The 20,687-nt window shown below is 41.5% G+C and overlaps 1 protein-coding gene across 2 annotated transcripts in view; it reads left to right on the top strand.

The window, feature by feature from the left end:
• mkln1 (muskelin 1, intracellular mediator containing kelch motifs) overlaps positions 1 to 20,687 on the top strand; it is a 148,250-nt gene that overhangs the window by 28,846 nt on the left and 98,717 nt on the right. For both annotated transcript variants that reach the window (XM_080207657.1, XM_080207656.1), the window contains exons 4-5: positions 6,033 to 6,121; positions 10,381 to 10,490. In XM_080207657.1, the coding sequence (XP_080063783.1) occupies positions 6,033 to 6,121; positions 10,381 to 10,490 (199 nt within the window). The remainder of the gene's footprint in view (positions 1 to 6,032; positions 6,122 to 10,380; positions 10,491 to 20,687) is intronic.

The following is a 20,687-nucleotide window of genomic DNA, read 5'->3' as shown; positions in this document are numbered from 1 at the left end:
GGTCGAATAGTTTACTATGCTCGTCGTACATTTGTAAGTTTGCATTTTGGAATTGTTTCTGTTGATTTGTAGAACTGGATGAAATGTTAAAGTTGGTTGTAATTGTATAATGATGTGGAGATGCTGGTATTGGACTGGGGTAAACACAGTAAGAAGTCTCATAACACCAGGTTAAAGTCCAATAGGTTTATTTGGTAGCAAACACTACTAGCTTTCGGGGCTTTGATGAAGAGGCAAAGGCCCGAAAGCTAGTGGCGTTTGCTACCAAATAAACCTGTTAGACTTTAATCTGGTGCTGTGAGACTTCTTATTGTAATTGTATAGCCCAGTGATTCTGACTCGGTGGGTTATTTCTGTTGTAAAACATAATTTTATCTCTGAATGTTATGATGACACCGCTATTCTTGTTAGGTGCTTTGTATATTATATCAAAAGTTGAATGCTGATTTCTTGAATATTAAATTGGATTATAGCCAGTACAAAACAGATGGTTTTCACTTGAAAGTTGATTTGTCACATCCTGCTTTTAGTGATATGGACAGCATCAATTTAAACCTCAACATCTGTATTTTTGCTTGCAATCCATTGGTGTTGATACAAAGTGTAGATGGGATGCAAGGGGCATTAATGGTAGGTGGTGTCTAGTAAAGCAGTTGAATCTGTTGGAAGCTCTTGGCTTTGAGCACATAATTTAAACTGACTTTTAGTGGACAGTACTCCGTTTTTTTTGGATCCAGATGGCACAGTTGGGACGGCATGGTGGCACAGTGGTTAGCACTGCTGCATCACAGCGCTAGGGACCCAGGTTTAATTCCTGGCTTGGGTCACTATCTGTGTGGAGTTCGCATGTTCTGACTGTGTCTGCATGGATTTTCTCCAGGTGCTCCAGTTTCCTCCCACATTCTGAAAGACGTACATGCTGGTTGGGTGCATTGACCTGAATAGGCACTGGACTGTGGTGACTTGGGGATTTTCACCTCAGGATGAAGGAAGTAAATTCAATAGAATCTTTTAAAAGGGAATCAGATATATATTTCAGTAGGAGACAGTTGCAAGCCATTTAGTGTCAGGGTACAAAGAACAACCCAGCACGGGAAACAGGCCTTTCGGCCCAACAAGCCCGCGCCGCCGCATCACCCTACACCTATTCTACCCTGCGTATCTACAAATAGAACCCCTGACTTAGCCAGATTCAGGGGAGAATAGTGTCAATTTGGTAAAACCAGTCAGCCTAAGAGCACATCTTTGGGGTGTGGGAGGAAACCGGAGCGCCCGGAGGAAACCCACGCAACCACAGGGAGAATGCACAAACTCCCACAGACACAGGCCCAAATCCATGTATCTGCACAGCTAGCAGTGCTAGTCACCGAGCTGTTGCGGTGCCCGTCTACCGGTCCAGGATCAAGCACACACACCGACACGAAGTACTAGGCCACTCCCGGAACCTCCAGGAGCAGCCCACGCACGACCCACCGTGTGCATGCCCCTCGTTTGACAACGAGGTGGACCTCCACCTGCGGAGTGAAAAGACAAAAACGTTAATCACAAGCCTGCCTTTCCGGTGTCTCCCGAGGTTCTAACCCTTATTCAATAACCCCGACCATAACCCTCCATCCTCGTTTCACTCGTGCCTATCTAACTGAACCTTAAACGAGTCCAACGTTCCCGCCTCCACCACCCCACTCGGTAGCGCGTTCCATACCCCCACAACTCTCTGCGTAAAGAACCTTCCTCTCATATCCAAATTATACCTCTCCCCCCTCACTCTTAAATCATGTCCTCTTGTATTCGTAACCAGTCTAGGGAGCAGTCTCTCACTATTGACCCTGTCTATTCCCTTCAGTATGTTATATACCTCTATCATGTCACCCCTCAATCTCCGTCTTTCCAAAGAGAACAGTCCCAGTTTCTCCAACCTTTCCTCGTAACCCAACCCCTCCATGCCAGGCAACATCCTGGTAAACCTCCTCTGCACCCTTTCCAGAGCCTCCACGTCCTTCCGGTAGTAAGGTGACCAGAACTGGACGCAGTACTCCAAATGCGGTCTAACCAATGTTCTATACAACTGAAGCATTAGACGGCAGCTTTTAAACTCTATACCTCTTCCTATAAAAGCTAGCATTCCATAAGCCTTCCTGACAACATTCTCCACTTGTGTCACAACCTTCATGGATTTGTGAACCTGCACTCCCAGGTCCCTCTGTGTTTCTATGCTCCTAATTTGTCTACCTTTAATCACATAGCTCCTCTCTACATTATTCCTTCCAAAATGCATCACCTCGCATTTGTCAGGATTAAATTCCATCTGCCACCTATCTGCCCAATGCACCAACCTATCTATATCCTGTTGTATCACCTGACAATCCACTTCAGTACCCGCCAACCCTGCCATCTTGGTGTCATCAGCAAACTTGCTGATCACACCACCTACGCTCTCTTCCAAGTCATTTATGTAGACTACAAAGAGGAGAGGTCCCAGTACCGAGCCCTGCGGCACACCACTGGTCACTGGCCTCCAGCTGGACAAAGTCCCCTCCACAACTACCCTCTGTCTCCTATTGCCCAGCCAGTTCTCAATCCACCTAGCTACCTGACCCCGTATCCCATGCGCCTTAACCTTTTCTACTAGCCTACCATGAGGGACTTTGTCAAACGCCTTACTGAAATCCATATAGATGACATCAACGGCTTGCCCATCGTCAACCGTTTTTGTCACCTCCTCAAAGAATTCCACCAGATTCGTAAGGCAAGACCTCCCTCTAACAAAGCCATGTTGCGTATCCCCAATCAGACCGCAACGCTCCAAATGCTCATACATCCTACCCCTAAGTACTTTTTCCATTAATTTCCTTACCACCGATGTCAAACTCACCGGCCTATAATTCCCAGGGTTATCCCTACTACCTTTTTTGAACAGCGGTACCACATTTGCCACCCTCCAGTCTTCTGGGACCTCACCTGTGTCCAAAGAAGAGACAAAGATTTGCGCCAGAGGCCCAGCAATTTCATCTTTCACCTCCATAAGCAGCCTGGGATAAATACCATCAGGCCCCGGAGCTTTATCCGTCCTTACGCTACCTAAAAGCCCTAGCACTTCCTCCCTCGTAATAGATATTTCCTGCAGCTGATCCTCAGCTCTCTCTAACAGACCGCACGATTCCGAACCCCTCTCCTTTGTGAATACCGACGCAAAGTATTCATTCAGGAGCTCCCCCATTCCCTCCGACTCAATACATAACTCCCCGCTTTTGTCCCTAAGAGGACCAATTTTCCCTCTAACTACTCTCTTGCTCCTAATATAGGAATAAAATGCCTTTGGATTCTCCTTAATCCTACCAGCCAAAGCCATTTCATGCCCTCTCTTCTCCCTTCTAATTCCCCTTTTTAGCTCCCTCCTACTCTCTCTATATTCCTCCAGCGCACTCTCCGTACCCAGTCATTTCGACCTAACATACGCCTCCCTCTTCTTCCTGACCAAGTAGGGGGGAATTAATTATACAACTCTTTCATTGCAGTGTTAATGTAAACCTTACTTGTGACAAATAATTAAATTTTACTTTAAAACTTGAACAGATCTGTCTGTTCCATGTGGCTTGCGTCGTTGTTACAAATTCCATGCTACTATTTTGAGAGTTCTGAGTATCCTGGCTTGAGTCATTTATTGTCTTTTTTCATCATTTGCAGGACGTTTCCTGTGCAAATGATTGCTTACCTTGGTTGCACTTAGTGCTTGATTGTATATGGATTACTTATGAGAGGCTTGACATAGTGTTATATCAAGTTTGCATATGCAAGTTTGTTTTCTCCTTTTGATTAACTGACTATGCCAGTTTGTTTTTTGTATCCATCTACATTTCCTCTAAAGAATAGTGCAGTCTCATAAGAACATAAGAAATAGGAGCAGGAGTAGGCCATCTAGCCCTTCGAGCCTGCCCCACCATTCAATAAGATCATGGCTGATCTGAAGTGGCTCAGTTCCACTTACCTGCCTGCTCCCCATAACCCTTAATTCCATTATCGATCACTCAATCCAGGCTCAATGCTCCTGCTGGCCTCCTGGGTCACCTCAGCCAGGCCTTTTTTACAGCAGCAAGTCTTTTCCTGCTATTACTGAGGAGAAGTATCTCTCTGTTTGGCTCCTCAAGAGCCCTAGTGCATCACTGAGCTGTGGCACAGCCTTTGAAGTGACTCAAATCTATTTGAAGACCAATTAATAATCTGATGGGCCACAGTGACAATGCTCTCTCCAGGCCATAACCATAATCATCTTTAACTGGTAGGGTGCTATATCCTGTCTGACTGAGTGTTTTGTGGGCTTGCACAACATGCAAGGTGAACAAGGTCTCCTACGTCCACTGGACTTGACTGTTGAATTGGACATTTTCCCAGAACTTAAAGCTACTACTCCAGTCTCCTTTGGACTGGAGTTTTTGGAGCGAGGTTTGAGTCCTACACCTTCTGTCTTGGAGGTCAGAATGCTACCAGTAAAGGCTGTCATCCTTCCTACGAATCGGTGTATGTAAAATGGGTTTGAAGTGTGCAGTATTTGTATTTTGGCCAATTGTGTTTGTTCCAGATTGAGGACCAGAGCCAACAAACTTAAATGTATTTCATTGAGGATGAAAATAAATGCAAAAAAACAAATCCAGGATAGTTGCATGTGAAGGAAGTTTTAAAAAACAACTACAAATACTGGAATTGTGGAAATAAAAGAAGAGAATCAGAAAGAAGTTCAAAACAGAATTGGGATGTAGGATTGGTATTCAAAATCATGAGAGGTTTTGATAGAGCAGAAGTGGAGAAATTGGTTCCACTGGCAGGAAAGATGCCCAGTAGGAAGTCTTACAACATCAGGTTAAAGTCCAACAAGTTTATTTGATAACACAAGCCACAAGCTTTCGGAGCACTGCCCCTTGATCAGGTGAGTGGGATGCTAACCAAGGGCACGGATTAAGATAGTTGGGAAGAGAACCAGAGGAAAATGAGCTTTTTTCTGTCGTGCAGCGAGTTATGCTAGAATGCATCACCTCAAGATGAAGGAAGTAAATTCAATAGCATCTTTTAAAAGGGAATCAGATATCTGCACTGCTGCATTTGTTTGGATTGAGATGTCAATATAGGTGGCACAGTGGCTAGCGCTACTGCCTCTCAGCGACAGGGACCTGGGTTCGATTCCCGGCTTGGGTCACTGTGGAGTTTGCATGTTCTCCCAGTGTCTTCGTGGGTTTCCTCCGGGTGCTCCGGTTTCCTCCCACATTCTGAAAGAAGTGCTGGTTAGCTGCATTGACCCAAATAGATGGCAGACTGTGGCGAATTTCACAGTAACTTCATTGCAGTGTTAATGTAAACCTCATTTACGATAATAAACTTTAAACTTGCAATGTTTAAAGCTGCAATGGGCAGACAAATCTGAAATTGGCAACGAGTCACATAAAGAATATATATAAAATGCCTACAGCGCAGAAGGAGGCCATATTGCTCATCGAGTCTGTATCGATTCTGCTTCAGAACATCTTACCCAGGCCCAACCCCTGCCCTATCCCTGTAACCCCACATTTTATCCCACTTATCCCCCTAACTATGGGAGACTACCGGAGAACCTGGAGGAAAGCCGTGAAGACATGGAGCTGGGTGGAATGTGCGAACCCCACACAGGGTGTCACTCAAGCCTGGAATTGAACCCAAGCCCTGGTGCTATGAGGCAGCAGTGCTAACTACTGTGCCGCCATTTGTATGTGTGTGTAGGGATAGGGGGCAGAGGTTAGTTTCTAGCTGAGGAAATTAATTCAATGGGATGGGAAAAGATGATGATTAATTTGGTTTATTGGGTCAGTCCTGTGGTGCAACAAAATGTTGAAACTACTTTGAGTTGAGATCCTTGGTTATTTTTTACCCCCACGTCTTCAGGGGTTATCTCAAGATCAGAGGACATGACCTGTTGGTAGCATTTTCCACTGACATTGTCAATGTTGTTTTGTTTTCAAATGGAGATGGTTAATCCCTTGATATTTAAACCTGCTTTTGATTCACAGCGGCTTAAAGAATGATTACAACAAGGAGACTTTCACCTTGAAGCACAAAATTGATGATCAGATGTTCCCCTGTCGTTTCATTAAAATAGGTAAGATCTCTTACTGATTGAACAAATTAATTCAATCAGCCATACAAGCAGTTGAGTACAGCAGTCTGTGGGGTGGTGACATAGTAAGTAAACCTTGAACAAATGTTTACAAAGGGGTTCCATTTTAATGGAACAAAATATCCAATTCAGTAATTTTCTATTGAAGATGGCATTTGAACAATTAACAAAGAGTCTGAATGCTAAATGTTTTCTCAGAGGACTATTTCAGACATCTGTAGACACATTTTTTTAAAAAAAGACGTACTTTCGATTGCATCATGGTTGTTCATCTCATTAATTCACAGCTAAGTAGTAACTGAAGCTTTTTTGAGATTTGGAACCAACTTGAAATCCTCCAGTGTGTGACATGGATGGCAGTATTTTACTCCATTACATTCATGATTCCGTAGTATTTACAGCATAGAAACGGGCCTTTCAGCCCAACAGCTCTATGCCTTCTCTATGCTCTACATGAATTTCCTCCCATCTTTTTTCATTGAATGTAGAACAGGCCCTTTGGCCCACGATGTTGTGCAGAACATGACGCCAAATTAAACCAACCCCTTCTGCCTACCGTTGGTTTATATTCCTCTATGCCTTGCCTTCTATTCCATATCCTGTCTTTGGTTCATGCCTTGTATTCCATATCCATGCTCTTGGTCCATATGTCTCAATACCTTCCTTCTATTTTATCTTTATTAACACACCTTTCTAGTCCTTTCCTCCTCTTTCACATATCTAACTTCCCCCTAAATGGATTAGTGCTCATCGTTTCAATAATTCCATGTGATAACAAGTTCCACGTTCTAAGCAGTCTGAGTTCCTTGCTGTATTTATTAGTGACTGTCTTATATTTATGGCTCCTGTTCTTGGACTCCCCCATGATTGGAAATAACTCGGTGGTTAAATGGATCCATGCCAGTGCCACAAAACAAGCTTGGAGTGAATTGCTGGCTGATTTTGCACCACGTCAGTTTTTATTTCCCGTCGGCTTGCAAAATATTGCCAAGATTTTAAATTCAAGTCAAAAAAAAATGACACTTGAGACTATGAAATAAGTCGCCCAAAGGAGTTTGAACCTCTGTGAACTGCATAGGAAAACAGAAGGGCTGCAGTGTCATATGGCTGGTATTGCCAATTTCATCTCCAGCTTCTCTATGATCGTCTAGAACCGCTACTGAATTTTTGAAGGCCTTTCTCGGGTCATCTGTTCATCTCCTTTCTAGAGAAAAGAGCCCCAGCGGCTGCTTGTTCCGTATTAGCGAATTCTTGAGTAAAGATGTTTTGGTGTGCTTCGGTATTGCAATATACACTACATAAGATTATGCATTTTGTACTTTATGGAGAACATTGAGTGTGTAGCACAGTGGAGCAACTTGAAGCAAGTTCCATCTGATTGTTATAGTTATGAAAATGATATGGAATTTAATCTGGACAGAATTGAACCTTTCAAATTGAAATTGGCTGCGAATTTTCTCATTTGCAATTATGACACTTTGGATTCAACCCATCATACTTTGGCCAATATTTCACTATTACAACTCATTGATTATCTGGTATTTGTAGAAAATGTATGTTTGAATGTATCATTTTATTACATTTATAATTAAGCACAACTTTTATCATCTACTTAGTCAACTACATTAATATATTTTTAAAGTTTGAATAACATGAGTTATAATTGTCCATCAAAATTCAAAACTTATTATTGCTAGTTTGCTTCAAGGTTGGTCTGAGCTTTGTCTAACCATGAAATGTAAGGCAAAACTATTACAATTTTGCTCCATATTTTTATTTTTAATTTGATAAATTGGTCGAAGGAGTACAACAATACAATGGTCATGAAGCTTTTAAATAATTTGTTCTAGTAATGAATTGTTTTAAATACACAGATTACTTTAAGTGCGAATTGGCATGAAGGAAAAGTCTAAGGCTGCCTCTGGCAGAGAAAGGGTGAATATGAAAATAACTTTTTAGGAATAAAGCCTTGGAACTCATTTAAATTACAACTTCAAACTAAGATTTAGCTGCTTTTTCCATTTACGGCTTTTGTATGTGTCTGCTAAAGTCCTTTTTTTCAGTTTTTGGATGTAGAAAGACTATACCTTGATAGGCTACACACCAGTTTTTGGGAAAGGTGAGCTGAAGTTGATTTGTTGGGCCGAGTGGTCACCACCTGTGCGATTACACCTCTGACTGTGCCTCTATTTTAAAAATTGTTTAGCCTACTGTATATGTCATATGATGAAGTAGTTAATTTGACTGCATTATTGCATGTATACTGCAAAACATGTCATCTTTTTCCAGTGCATTTTCTTCTGCTGTTTAACTTTTGGACCCTTTCCAGTTAGCCTTCAGTTAAGAGTTACAGCCGTTCACACTAGCTATGTCACTGCTGGCTGTAATACTCTGTGATAGGTTTTTGTAAAGTTTAATTATTAGTGTCACAAATAGGCTTACATTAACACTGCAACGAAATTACTGTGAAAATCCCCTAGTCATTGCCACACTCCGACGCCTTTTGTATAGTCTTCATTCCTATGAAGGATTGTATACAGATCTTCTCCTCACCCAGAACTGGTGCAAACCACTTCACATTTTTACAGTGGGCAGTCATCTTCCATTTTGGATCAAACAGCAATGCAGTGATAATATTTCAATGTTATAATAACCCAGTGTAAGCATTTGTAAGTTGGACAGTAGATCAGTGGGCAATGAAAATTAAAGCTGCAGATTTATTACCATATTTTCAAGCAAGTAATATTTCTCAAATGTGGCATGAGGTTGAAAAAGCAAAAATCAGAAGGAGGAATATTCTTTTCTGAAGAGGAATTCAAAACAGCATGTTACTTAGGAAATTGGAATTATTCGACTGGAACAAAATTGTCCCTTTTGGAGCTGAATGTTTGTTGCCTGCATTGTAACTGGTGGATTTGTTTGTGTGACTGCCTCGGGAGTGTGAACCTGCAGTTTTCATTTCTGTGAAGTGCCTCATATTTACTGCTTGCTATTACTGGCTTTTTAGTGCAAGCTGTTGGGAGGTAACTCTTGTTTTGTTACTGGCCAAAACTTAAATGGGTTGTTGGAATTGGTCCCTAAAATGCATTTTGTAAATGCATCCTGCGTCAATATTTTATAACTTTGTAATTGCTATCGTTCATGGTAATTTTAACCTACAAATTTTAAAAGTTTACTGTATTATTAACCCTCAGTGGGTAACATAATATGTGTTTGCTTGTCACAGTCTTTATGTAGGTAATCTTGGTCAGTCATTAATGATCATAAAATCCTATGCTTGACAGATGGTTTCAATTAATTAATCTTCTTAACCTTGAAGAACAGGTTCTGCAAATAACATATTGTAGAGCTAAAGTGTTAAGGTAGCGCAGTACCATTATTTGAAGAGAGCAAATCTTAGAACATGAACCAAACTTTTAAAGCTAGATGTGATCCACGCTCAGTGGAAGCAAAATATTGATTTATACAAAACCCCTCATTAATGCTAGCCTGTACAGTGCCCACCTGAATATGCTGGGAAACCTACTTCAGGACCATTTTTACTGTGGGGAGATAATGGCCTAGTGATGGTGTTGCAAGACTATTAATCCAGAAACTCCACTAATGTTATGGGAACTTGGGTTCGAATCCCACCACGGTAAATGGTGGAATTTGAATTCAATAAAAAATATCTGGAATTAAGAATCTACTGATGTCTATGAAAACCATTGCTGATTGCTGGGAAAACTCATCTGGTGCGCTCAAGTCTGTTAGAGAAGGAAATCTGCCATCCTTACCTGGTCTGGCCAACGTGTGACTTGAGAGCCACAGCAATGTGGTTGATTCTCAATTTCCCTCGGGGAAACTAGGGAAGGGCAATAAGTGCTGGCCAGCCAGCGACACCCATGTCCCACAAATTAATAAATTTAAAAAAGTAAATGAAGGATGTGCTCCCATTTCTTTTTGTAGTGACCGATCTTTAATCCTGTCTCTTTGTGCTATAGGATGTTTTGCAGTAATGAACAAACTGTTTTTTTTACCCTCTGAACTTTTTTTTCTGTTTAATCCCATGTTGATTATCATTTCAGCATAACAGCCAAATATATTTTGATGACTTTTTAAAATCAATACAGAAACACGTGTGGGTAGTTACTGAATAATGTGTGAAGTGCAAAAATGGGTTTTGCTATCCTTAAGATTGAGATTATTTTAGGCATATCCAAAAATAGTCTTGAAACTTTTTTCCACACTTTTCTTTCTAGTTCCATTAATGTCCTGGGGTCCGAGCTTTAACTTCAGCATCTGGTATGTTGAACTACATGGAATAGATGAACCAGACATTGTACAACCGTGCCTTAACTGGTATAGCAAGGTAGGTACTGCATTGTATTATATGTAAATTTTTTTCACTTTTACATGGATACTGAATTTTTATGCTGCAGTTGTGTTGTATGGATGGAGTGAGAGTTAAGTTTCGAGTCAAGAACCACCTTAGTTGAGAGCGCACATATAGGAAAACTTGATGCAATTTTTCAATGTTTTTTGGTGAAACCTAAATCTTAACTCCTTAGAAGTTATGTGGAATTACTGATCTGAGGGGCTGTGCAGCCCTTTCTTAAAATAAAGGGGCAGCACCGTGGCACAGTGGCTAGCAGTGCTGCCTCACAGCTGCAGGGACCTGGGTTCGATTTGTGGCTTGGGTGACTGTCTGTGTATAGTTTGCATGTTCTCTCCATGACTGCATGGGTTTCCTCTGGGTGCTCCAATTTCTTCCCACAATCCAAAGATGTGCGGCTTAGGTGGATTGGCCGTGCTAAATTGACTCTGCTGTCAGAGGATTAGCAGGGTAAATGTCTTGGGTTATAGGGATAGGGTCTGGGTGGGATTGTGGTCGGTGCAGACTCGATGGGCCAAATGGCCTCCTTCTGCATTGTAGGGATTCTAAGTATTGCGATCTTTTTCAGGTAGGTTGAAATTTTTCTAAAAATCTGAATATCTGCTTAACCAGTAGAACCACACAACAAGATTTCACTTTTTGAAACAAAAAGATTATTGCATGTAAATGATTCACATGAAACAAACACTTTTAACTTAACAGTTTAGTCTGTAACTATATATGCTATTCACTCAGGTTTACTTCCTACTTCCTCCAAGAATTCTTTTTTAAGACACTTCGGCTGTGAAGTATGTTACTTCTATAGGGGCACCCAGAGTATGCCACAGTCCTCCAGAAAAACTTTTCTAGCTTTTGCTTGTCTTGGTGTTCAAATTTTAATTTCTCGTCTCATCTGTGGAGGTCTCAGACCTTTATTCTGATTTGCTTTGAAGAAAATCTGCCAGTTACTTCCTTTTGCAGTGCAACACAGACTTACTGTAGATTCTCCTACTAACTTCAATTTGGGCAATCATCAAGTTTCTGTTCCTCACAAGATTCAAGTTTAAGCCACACCATCTTTTATGTGATCAATGATGAATTTTGTATTTTACTCCGCTTATAATGTAGGTCTGTCTAACTTAGTTATTTTGACTAACTTCTTTCAGTAAGCTGCAAACCACAGCAGGTTCAAACTGCAACTAAAGACCTCAGCGAACACTAAGATAAATTAAAACCAGTGAGCTATTCTTAGCTCTATCCAGCCTCATTCCAGCATAGCTGGCTTTGGGCTGTTCTGAACTGACCTTCAAATTAATAATCCCTCGTTTACAACTTATTTTTTGATCCAATAAAACAAATGGGTTTTACTGAATCCATGAAAAAATAATTTCGCTTTTACATCCCAAAACAAAAGCGTCTTTCTGCATTTCTTTGCCAGCAGTGTAGACATCACATCTTCCAGTTCTCCAGTTAGGTAAACTCGTGCAGTTTTATGATCTTGCCTTTCTAGCTATTAACTTGAAGGTCCCAACCATTTTTAGTGAACAGAGTCCAGGCTGCTTGTGTTGTATTTATCCCATTTTTACTGTTAAACTGAAATTCTTAAAACCACATGAAACATGAGCTGGATATTTGCCACAGAATGTGCAGATTTTTAGATCAATGGTTCACATGACAATTGGATGAAAGACCTTTATAGTATAACTTCAGTAAGATCAGAACTGTATGTTGTGTCAGAAAGCAAGTTTGAAATATTTAGCAAATATATTAAAACATGATTGAGTTTACTTTTAATAAGTTCAGCAGCCACAGGCCAGTCAGTTTAAAGTAAGTGGTAGGGAAGCTGTTGGAAATGGTTGGAGGCATTTTCACAATATTTGACATGGTCAGGTTCAGACCAAAAACTGGCCTCTATCTCTCCAGATGCACAGCCAAGTTTTAGCTTCAGATTTTCTGGCATTCTGGGGAGCCCTTTTCAGGAGTGTTGCCCCGATGCCTGTGGGGAGATTGGTCCCCCAGTGCCTGGAGTGTGCTCTTCCTGATGTATATGAAGGACCCAGACCTTTGGGTACGGGGCACAATTTCAAACTTTGCAGACAATATGAAACTCAAAAGTGTTGTGAACCATGAGAATAGTGTAGAACTTCAAAAGGCGATACAGGTTGGTGGAATGGATAGACATATAACAGGTTAAATTTAATGCAGAGTGTATGAAGTAATTCAATTTAGCAGGAAGAAGGCAGAGACAACGTAAAATGAAGGATACAATTCTAAAAGTCGGTGCGGTATTACAGAGTCCTGTAGAGATATGAGCACAGATCATTGAAGGTGGCAAGGCAGGCTGAGAGAGTGGCTAATAAAACATATGCCATCTTGTGCTTTATAAATAGGTGCAAAGCATACAAAAGGAAAGAAGTTATGTTAAATCTGTACAAAAGACTAGTTTGATCTCAACTGGAGCAACAGAACTAATGCCCACTTCTGGGCTTGCACTTTAGGGCAGATGTGACAGCATGGGAAAGATCCATGACAATGGTTCTAGGGATAAGGAATTTATGGTATGTAGAAAAATTAGAGAAATCAGAACTGTCCTACTTGAAGGAGGGAAGGTCAAGGGGAAATGTGATAGAGGTTTTTAAAATCATGAGGGATCAGGACAAAATGAATAGGGAAAAAATGTTCCCATTGGTGGGAGAGTTGCACACCAGAGGACATGGATTTGAGATAATTGTGAAAAGAAGCAATTGCAGCATGAGGATATTTATTTTTTCTGCAGTGAGTGCTTAGGATCTGGAATGTACTGCTTGAGAGTGTGCTGAAGGCAGGTTCAATTAAGGCATTCAGATGGAAATTGGATGATTATCTGAATAGGAAGTGTACAGGGCTATATTGCTGTTGCAAAGGGCGAGCATGGACACGATGGATTGAGTAGTCTCCTTTGCTGGAACCATTCTTTGATTCTAGCCAATTAATGCCTGCCCTGCTATTAGACAAGTTATGATGTGGATGTGCCGGTGTTGGACTGGGGTAAACAGTAAAAAGTCTGACAACACCAGGTTTTAGTCCAACTGATTTATTTGATAGTAAACTCACAAGCTTTCGAGGGGACTCCCTCTTCATCAGGTGAATGGAGAGTTCTGGCCTCGGACAGAGCATATAAAGCACAGACCGTTTAGAGATTACTGATATCTAATCTCTAAGAGGGAGCGGGAGTCCCCTCGAAAGCTTGTAAGTTTACTATCAAATAAATCGGTTGGACTAAAACCTGGTGTTGTCAGACTTTTTACTGCATTAGACAAGTTGCCATGTTCGTTTGTTAATCTTTGTTTTGCCGCTGAATTCTGAGTTAGTTAATATATTTTCAGAGGATATGTTATGTTAATTTTTGTTCCTTGACTAAATTGCGACTGGGGCAAATGTGTTGATAATTGCAAATTTCATGAAATTGGGCAAGTTGTAAACCAAATGTAGCTGAATTCATGATGCCTCAAGTGTTTTCTCAATATTCTGATCTTAGGAAATAATTGAAATGTCACTACATTGCTACTGAATATTGAGTTTGCAGTAATAACATGTATTATTTTGGAGCATCTCAAAATGTAAAGGGTCGGGTTTTATAATCCATTATCTAATGGTTTCTGCAACTGCAATTTTTGGCACTCTATTGCTTCAATCAAGAAACTATCTCAGAGTAATAGCTTTGCAACTAGTTTCAAAATCTAATTTTGTTAACTGTTGTTTTATTTATCGAACTGAACAGAAACCTGAAAATGGTCGTGTTAGTCATATCTATTTATTGCTTAGATTCACAATGGATTTATCAGCTTTACCTCACCTGTGCCCCTCCAAATCAGACTTGTGCAATTTTATCACGAGAGGGACCATATTTCAATCCTTTTGCACTCGGGCCTATGAGCAAATTTCAGGAAGATGAGGTTTGGCACGAAATTAAACATTAATTTAGAAAAAAATGTTGAAAAGGGACGGAACAACTTGCTGAGAAAATAAGCAATAAATTGATAATGCAAGAAAAAAGACTAATTAGTAAAGATGACAGAGTGTGAGATGGTGTGGCAGGCTCACTAAGTCTCAGGATGTTCACTCAATCGCCCACTGTGTGAATGGGTGTGAACATATGTTGGTGTGTGTGAGGGTGAGGAGGTGAGCTAGGCACATGCACACCTCAACCTCTCAATTCTCTTTCCCCCCCCCCCCAATACACACGCACATACATGCTCTCATTCACAGGCTCACACGTGTGCTGCCACTCTCTCTCACATCCAGGATGTACCCTCTTTCTTCCCACCTTGAGCAATGCTCACACTGAGTTGGGTTCTGATGTTCTTGGAAATGTTGCTCTGTCGTTTTGACTGGTGTCGGGGGCCTTGTCCCACCCCCATCCCTGGGCAAGCATTTTCTCTGATTCAGGATTTCCATTCATTGGCTTGTGTTAAACGATTTTCTCACTTATTGAACTTTTGAAATGCACCACTATTTTGCTGACTATTTCTGCTTCCCGCTGTAGCTTAGCGATCATTAACTATTAGGTGAGCAGCGTAGAAATATCAACTTAGAAAGCATAACCCTTTTGCTAACCTGCATCTTGCAGCCTGTCCTTGGCTTTTAGAATCTAACTGCTAAAAGGTTATGCGTACAGAAAATGTTGATGTGCCAAGTGCTTTTCAGCTGAGAGCATTCAACAGTATTTGAGAGACACATTCTGATTGTTTGCAGAATGCTGACATTTTTCTGTTAGTCATTTTAAAAGCCTAGTGTGAGTAGGAGTTGAATTTAACTCTTAAAGGTTCACAGCAGCTCAGTGCAATTATTTGTCCACCTCCTTGTAACCCTGAGGTGTGTTTAATTACAGCTGTTGCACCTCTCTCTTATTTCTGCATTTGACATTTTATATTTATTCAGTCACCATATTCAAAGCATCCAGTAACTTTGGAATTTTGGGATGAACAACTCTGTACTTGGAATCATATAGAATGATGAGCACAGAAGGAGACCATTCAACTAAGATTTCCTGTGCTGACCATTTTGGTAGAGCTATTCAATTTTTCCACCTCTGTTCTCTCCGGAATCCTGTAAAAACTTTTGCTTCAAATATTCAATTATCTTGTGAATATTACTATTGAATCTACTTTGACCGCTCTTTCAGGTGGGGCATTCCAGATCGCAACTTGCTTTTACAGAAAAGTATCAGCTGTTTGCTGGCTTATTTGCCACTGTAAGCAGTTTTTTTTTACCCAATTAAGCCTTTGTGATTTTGAACACCTCGTAAAATCTTTCCATGACCGTTTCTATTCTGAGGAGAGCATCCTCTGTATTTCTTGTTTTTTCCCATATGAGAATGTCTCACCCCTTAATATCATACTGGTCAATCTCTCCTGCACCTTCTACAAGACCTTAATGTCCTTTCTAAAATGTGGCACCCAGAATTGAACATAATACTCAGCCTGAGGCCTATCTAGTAGTTTAGAATCATTTATCATACCTTTCTTGTTTTTCATCCTTCTCCACAAATAAAACTGAAACAAGAAGCCCATTTTTTTATGCAACCTTCTCAATTAGTCTAGTATACATTTTTATTGCCTCCTTATTTCACAGTTTACTGTTACGTTCCATGTGCCATGCGTCCACCCATTTCTCCATTTTCTGTTTTGCTGTTCTGTTACTATTCTGTGCAATTACATTTCCAATTTCATATCCTCTACAAACTTTGGAATTATACCCTGTAAAACCACATGCAAGTTATTGGTTGTAGGTCAAAAGGACCAGGAAGGGGGACACACTGCAATACATCTGTGATTTCTGGGAAACTCTATGGTATTCCTCCCTCCAATCTGGAAAGTAACCGTGCACCACCATTCTCTGCTTTCTGTCTTTCAGCCAATTTTATGCCTACGCTGCCCTTGTCATGGGTTTTAATTTTGCCACCATGGCAGATGATGAAATTTGAATTCAATAAAAATCTGGAACTAAAAACTTGAAACCACTATTGATTGTCTTAAAAATCCACCCGTACCTCGTCTGACCTATACGTGACTCCAGATCCATAGCAATGGACGTAAATGCCCTCAATAAAGGGCAATTAAGGATGGCCCAGCCAGCGATGCCCATGAATGAATAAAAGACAGGACAAGAAAGCTGTTCTCAATTGAATGGTAGCCCTGGCAGTAACCTGTTAATTGGTCACTGCAAAGTGTTCCCCAGGGTCCTGTTGCTCATCAAAGCAGAATGAGCTTCTTTTTCCAGTATGGACGGCAGGATTTAAGCTCTGAATGGAAAAGCTCAGCCCTTTGTAATTTTTCTTTGTAATTTAACCCTTGCAGCTGAGGGATCATTCTTGTAAATCTACACTGATAACCCTCCAAGGCATATATCCACTGAGCTAATTTGGAAGCACAGGAAAAGTTTGTATTTATGTTTTATTCTTAGCAACCTTGAATTTCATAGAATCCCTCCAGTGCTGAAGGAGGCCGTTCAGCCCATCGAATTTGTCCTCAAATGGCACTCCCACACTTCAAACAGATCTAGCAACTCAAAACTGGGCATCTGTGAGGCACTTTGGGTCATCAGCATCAGCAGAATTGTACTCAATCACAATCTGTAACCTTAGGGCCTGGCATACCTTCCCATTACTACCAAACCAGGGAATCAACCCTGGTTCAATGAAGAGTCCAAGAGAACATACCAGGAGCAACACCATGCATACCAAAAAATGAGATGTCAATCTGGTGAATCTATGACAGCGGATTGCTTGCATGCCATACAGCGTAAGCAGCAAGTGATGGACAGAGCTATAAGATGTAGGAGCAGAATTAGACCACTCGGTTCATCGAGTCTGCTTCACCGCTTAATCATGGCTGACATTGTTTTCATCCCCATTCTGCCTTTTCCCCATAACCCCTGATTCCCTTATTAATCAAGAACCTATCTACCTCTGTCTTAAGGACACTCAATGATCTGGCCTCCACAGCCTTCTGCGGCAAAGAATTCACCACTCTCCGGCTGAAAAAATTTCTCCTCATCTCTGTCTTAAAGGATCGTCCCTTCAGCCTGAGGTTGTGTCCTCTGGTTCTAGATTTTCCTGTTAGTGAAAACATCCTCTCCACGCCCACTTTATCCAGGCCTGGCACTATCCTGTAAGTTTCAATAAGATCTTCCCCTCATCCTTCTGAATTCCAATGAGTCCTCATATGACAAGCTGTCCATTCTAGGAATCATTTTTGTGAACCTCCTCTGGACCCTTTCTAAGGCCAGTACATCCCTCCTTAGATACGGGGCCCAGAACTGCTCACAGTACTCTAAATGGGGTCTGACCAGAGCCTTATACAGCCCTAGAAGTATATTCCTGTTCTTGTATCCTAACCCTCTCGACGTGAACGCTAACATTGCACTTGCCTTCGTAACTGCTAACTGAACCTGCATGTTAACCTTAAGAGAATCTTGAACAAGGAATCCCAAGTCCTTTTGTGCTTCTGATTAAGTGATCCCACAGCCGATGGATCAGATCAAAGCATTGCTGTCCTGCCACATCCAGTCGTGAATAGTGGTGGACAATTAAACAACTGGCTGGAGGAGGAGGCTCCACAAATATCTCCATCCCCAACGATGGGGGAGCACAGCATATTAGTGCAAACGATAACCCAGAAGCATTTACAACAATCTTTAGCCAGAAGTGCCGAATGGATGATCCACCTCAACCTCCACTGGATATCTCAAGCACCACAAATGCCAGTCTTGAGCCAATTTATTTCACTCCATGTGACATTGAGAAATAGCTGAAGGCACTGGGTGCTGCAAAGGCTTGGACCCTGATAGTATTCCAGAATGGTAATGAAGACTTGGGCTCCAGAATCTGCCACTCTCCTAGCCAAGCTGCTCCAGTTTCTATGTGGAAAATTGCCCAGTTTTGTCCTGTATACAAAAAGCAGGACAAATCCAATCCGGCCAATTACTGCCCCATTGGTCCACACTCGATTGCCAGTAAAGCGATGGAAGGGGCCCTCAACAGTGCAATCAAGTGGCATTACAATAACCTTCTGTCTGATGCTCTGTTTAGGTTCCCCAGGGCCACTCGGCTTCTGACCTCATTACAGCCTTGATCCAAACATGGACAAAAGAGCTTGCCTGCAGATGTGAGAATGACTGCCCTTGATAAGGAGGTCACATTGCACTGAATGTGGCATCAAAGAGCTAAGCAAAACTGGAATCAATGGAACCGGGTAAAACAATCTGCTGGTTGAAGCCAGACCTAGCACAAAGGAAGATAGTTATAGTGCTGGATGTCAGTCATCTCGACTCCAGATCATCCCTACAGGAGTGCCCTAGGTTAAACCAGGGACAAAACTGAGGATGTTTACTGATTGCGAACATTATTCACGATTCTCCAGACACTGGAGCAATCCATGTCCAAATGCATCAAGACCTGGGCATTATCCACTAAATCTAACCATCACTCCATGACATTCAATGCATTACTATCATTGAACCTCCCATTATTAACATCCTGGGGGGCTATCATTAACCTAAAATTCAACTGGACTAGTTTTTTAAATACTGTGCAAGAGCGGTCATAGGCTCGGAATCCTGCGGCGAGGAACTCGCCTCCTGTCTGCCACCTACAAGACACAAGTCAGGAGTGTGATGGAATATTCTCACATTTGCCTGCATGGATGCAACTCTAACAACACTCGAGCTCCTTTCTTGAGGTCCCGGACATCCTTCCTTCATATATTCACTCCCTCCACCACTGATAGTCACAGCAGTATGTACCACCTGCAAGATGCACTGTAAGCACTTGCCAAGGCTGCTTAGACAGCATCTTCCAAACCCATGACCACTTTCACAGTGAAGGACGAGGGTAATTGAAACATGGGAGCGCTACCATCTGGAAGTTCCCCTCCTAGCCGCTCATCACCTTGACTTGGAGCTATATCACTGCTCCTTCACTGTTGTTGTGTCAATATGCTGGAACTTGTTCTCTAACAGCACTCTGGATGTATCCACGCACATGATGCAACAGTTCAAGAAGGCAGCTCACTGCCACCTCAATGACATTTGGAGATGAGCAAGAATGCCGGCTTAGCCAGCGAAGGTCACATCTCTTGAATGAGTGAAATAAAAATCCACTGTGTATTCTGTCAAATGTCTTTTGACAGTCCACATAAACATCAATCTGATTACTCTCATGATGGCTCCCCATAACTTCATCAGAAAACTGTCAGTCTCAATTACTCAACCAATAATCTGCTTGAAACATTGAGCCTGGATGTCTTAGATTTATTAAGTTCATGATACAGACTGAGTGTCCTTTATTTGTGCATCCAAAAAAAAACCACACATCCAAAAACCAAACATTTTTTATACACGGACACTTAAAGTGAGCCAACATGAACCTCACTGACTTTTTGCACAGGAAACCTGTGACCTGTGCCAACATGAACCTTGCCAATCAGATCTGACTGTTCTAAGACATAGACTATAACTTACCTAGGCTTAGACTATTGTAAAGTAAGTAGGAGAAGGCCTGTATGATAGGCATACTACATGATGAAAAGGCATTTGGCATTCTTGGTTTCATCAGTCAGGTCATTGAATACAGGAGTTGGGGTGTCTTGTTGAAGTTGTACAAGACATTGGTAAGGCTACGCTTGGAATATTGTGTGCAATTTTGGTCACCCTATTATAGCAAGGATATTATTAAACTAGAAAGAGTGCAGAAAAGATTTACTAGAATGCTATCGGGACTTGATGGATTGAGTTATAAGGAGAGGCTGGATAGACTGGGACTCTTTTCTCTGGAGCGTAGGAGGCTGAGGTGTGGTCTTATAGAGGTCTATAAAATGATGAGGGGCACAGATCAGCTAGATAGTCAATATCTTTTCCCAAAGGTAGGGGAGTCTAAAACTAGAGGGCATAGGTTTAAGGTGAGAGGGGAGAGATACAAAAGTGTCTGGAGAGAATTTTTTCACAGAGGGTGGTGAGTGTCTGGAACAAGCTTTAGAGGTAGGTACAATTTTGTCTTGTAAAAAGCATTTAGATAGTTACATGGGTATGATCGGTACAGAGGGTTATGGGCCAAGTGCGGGCAATGGGGATCCGCTTGGGGGTTTGAAAACAAAGGGCGGCATGGACAAGTTGTGCTGTAAACCTCTATGACTCTACACCTAAAAGCCAAAAATG

This window comes from Carcharhinus amblyrhynchos, chromosome 19 (assembly GCF_965287045.1).
Source record: "Carcharhinus amblyrhynchos chromosome 19, sCarAmb.v2.hapA, whole genome shotgun sequence".
Classification (NCBI taxonomy): Eukaryota; Metazoa; Chordata; class Chondrichthyes; order Carcharhiniformes; family Carcharhinidae; genus Carcharhinus; species Carcharhinus amblyrhynchos.
Note: the sequence above shows the minus strand (reverse complement) of the source record. Positions and strands in the feature narration are given on the sequence as shown.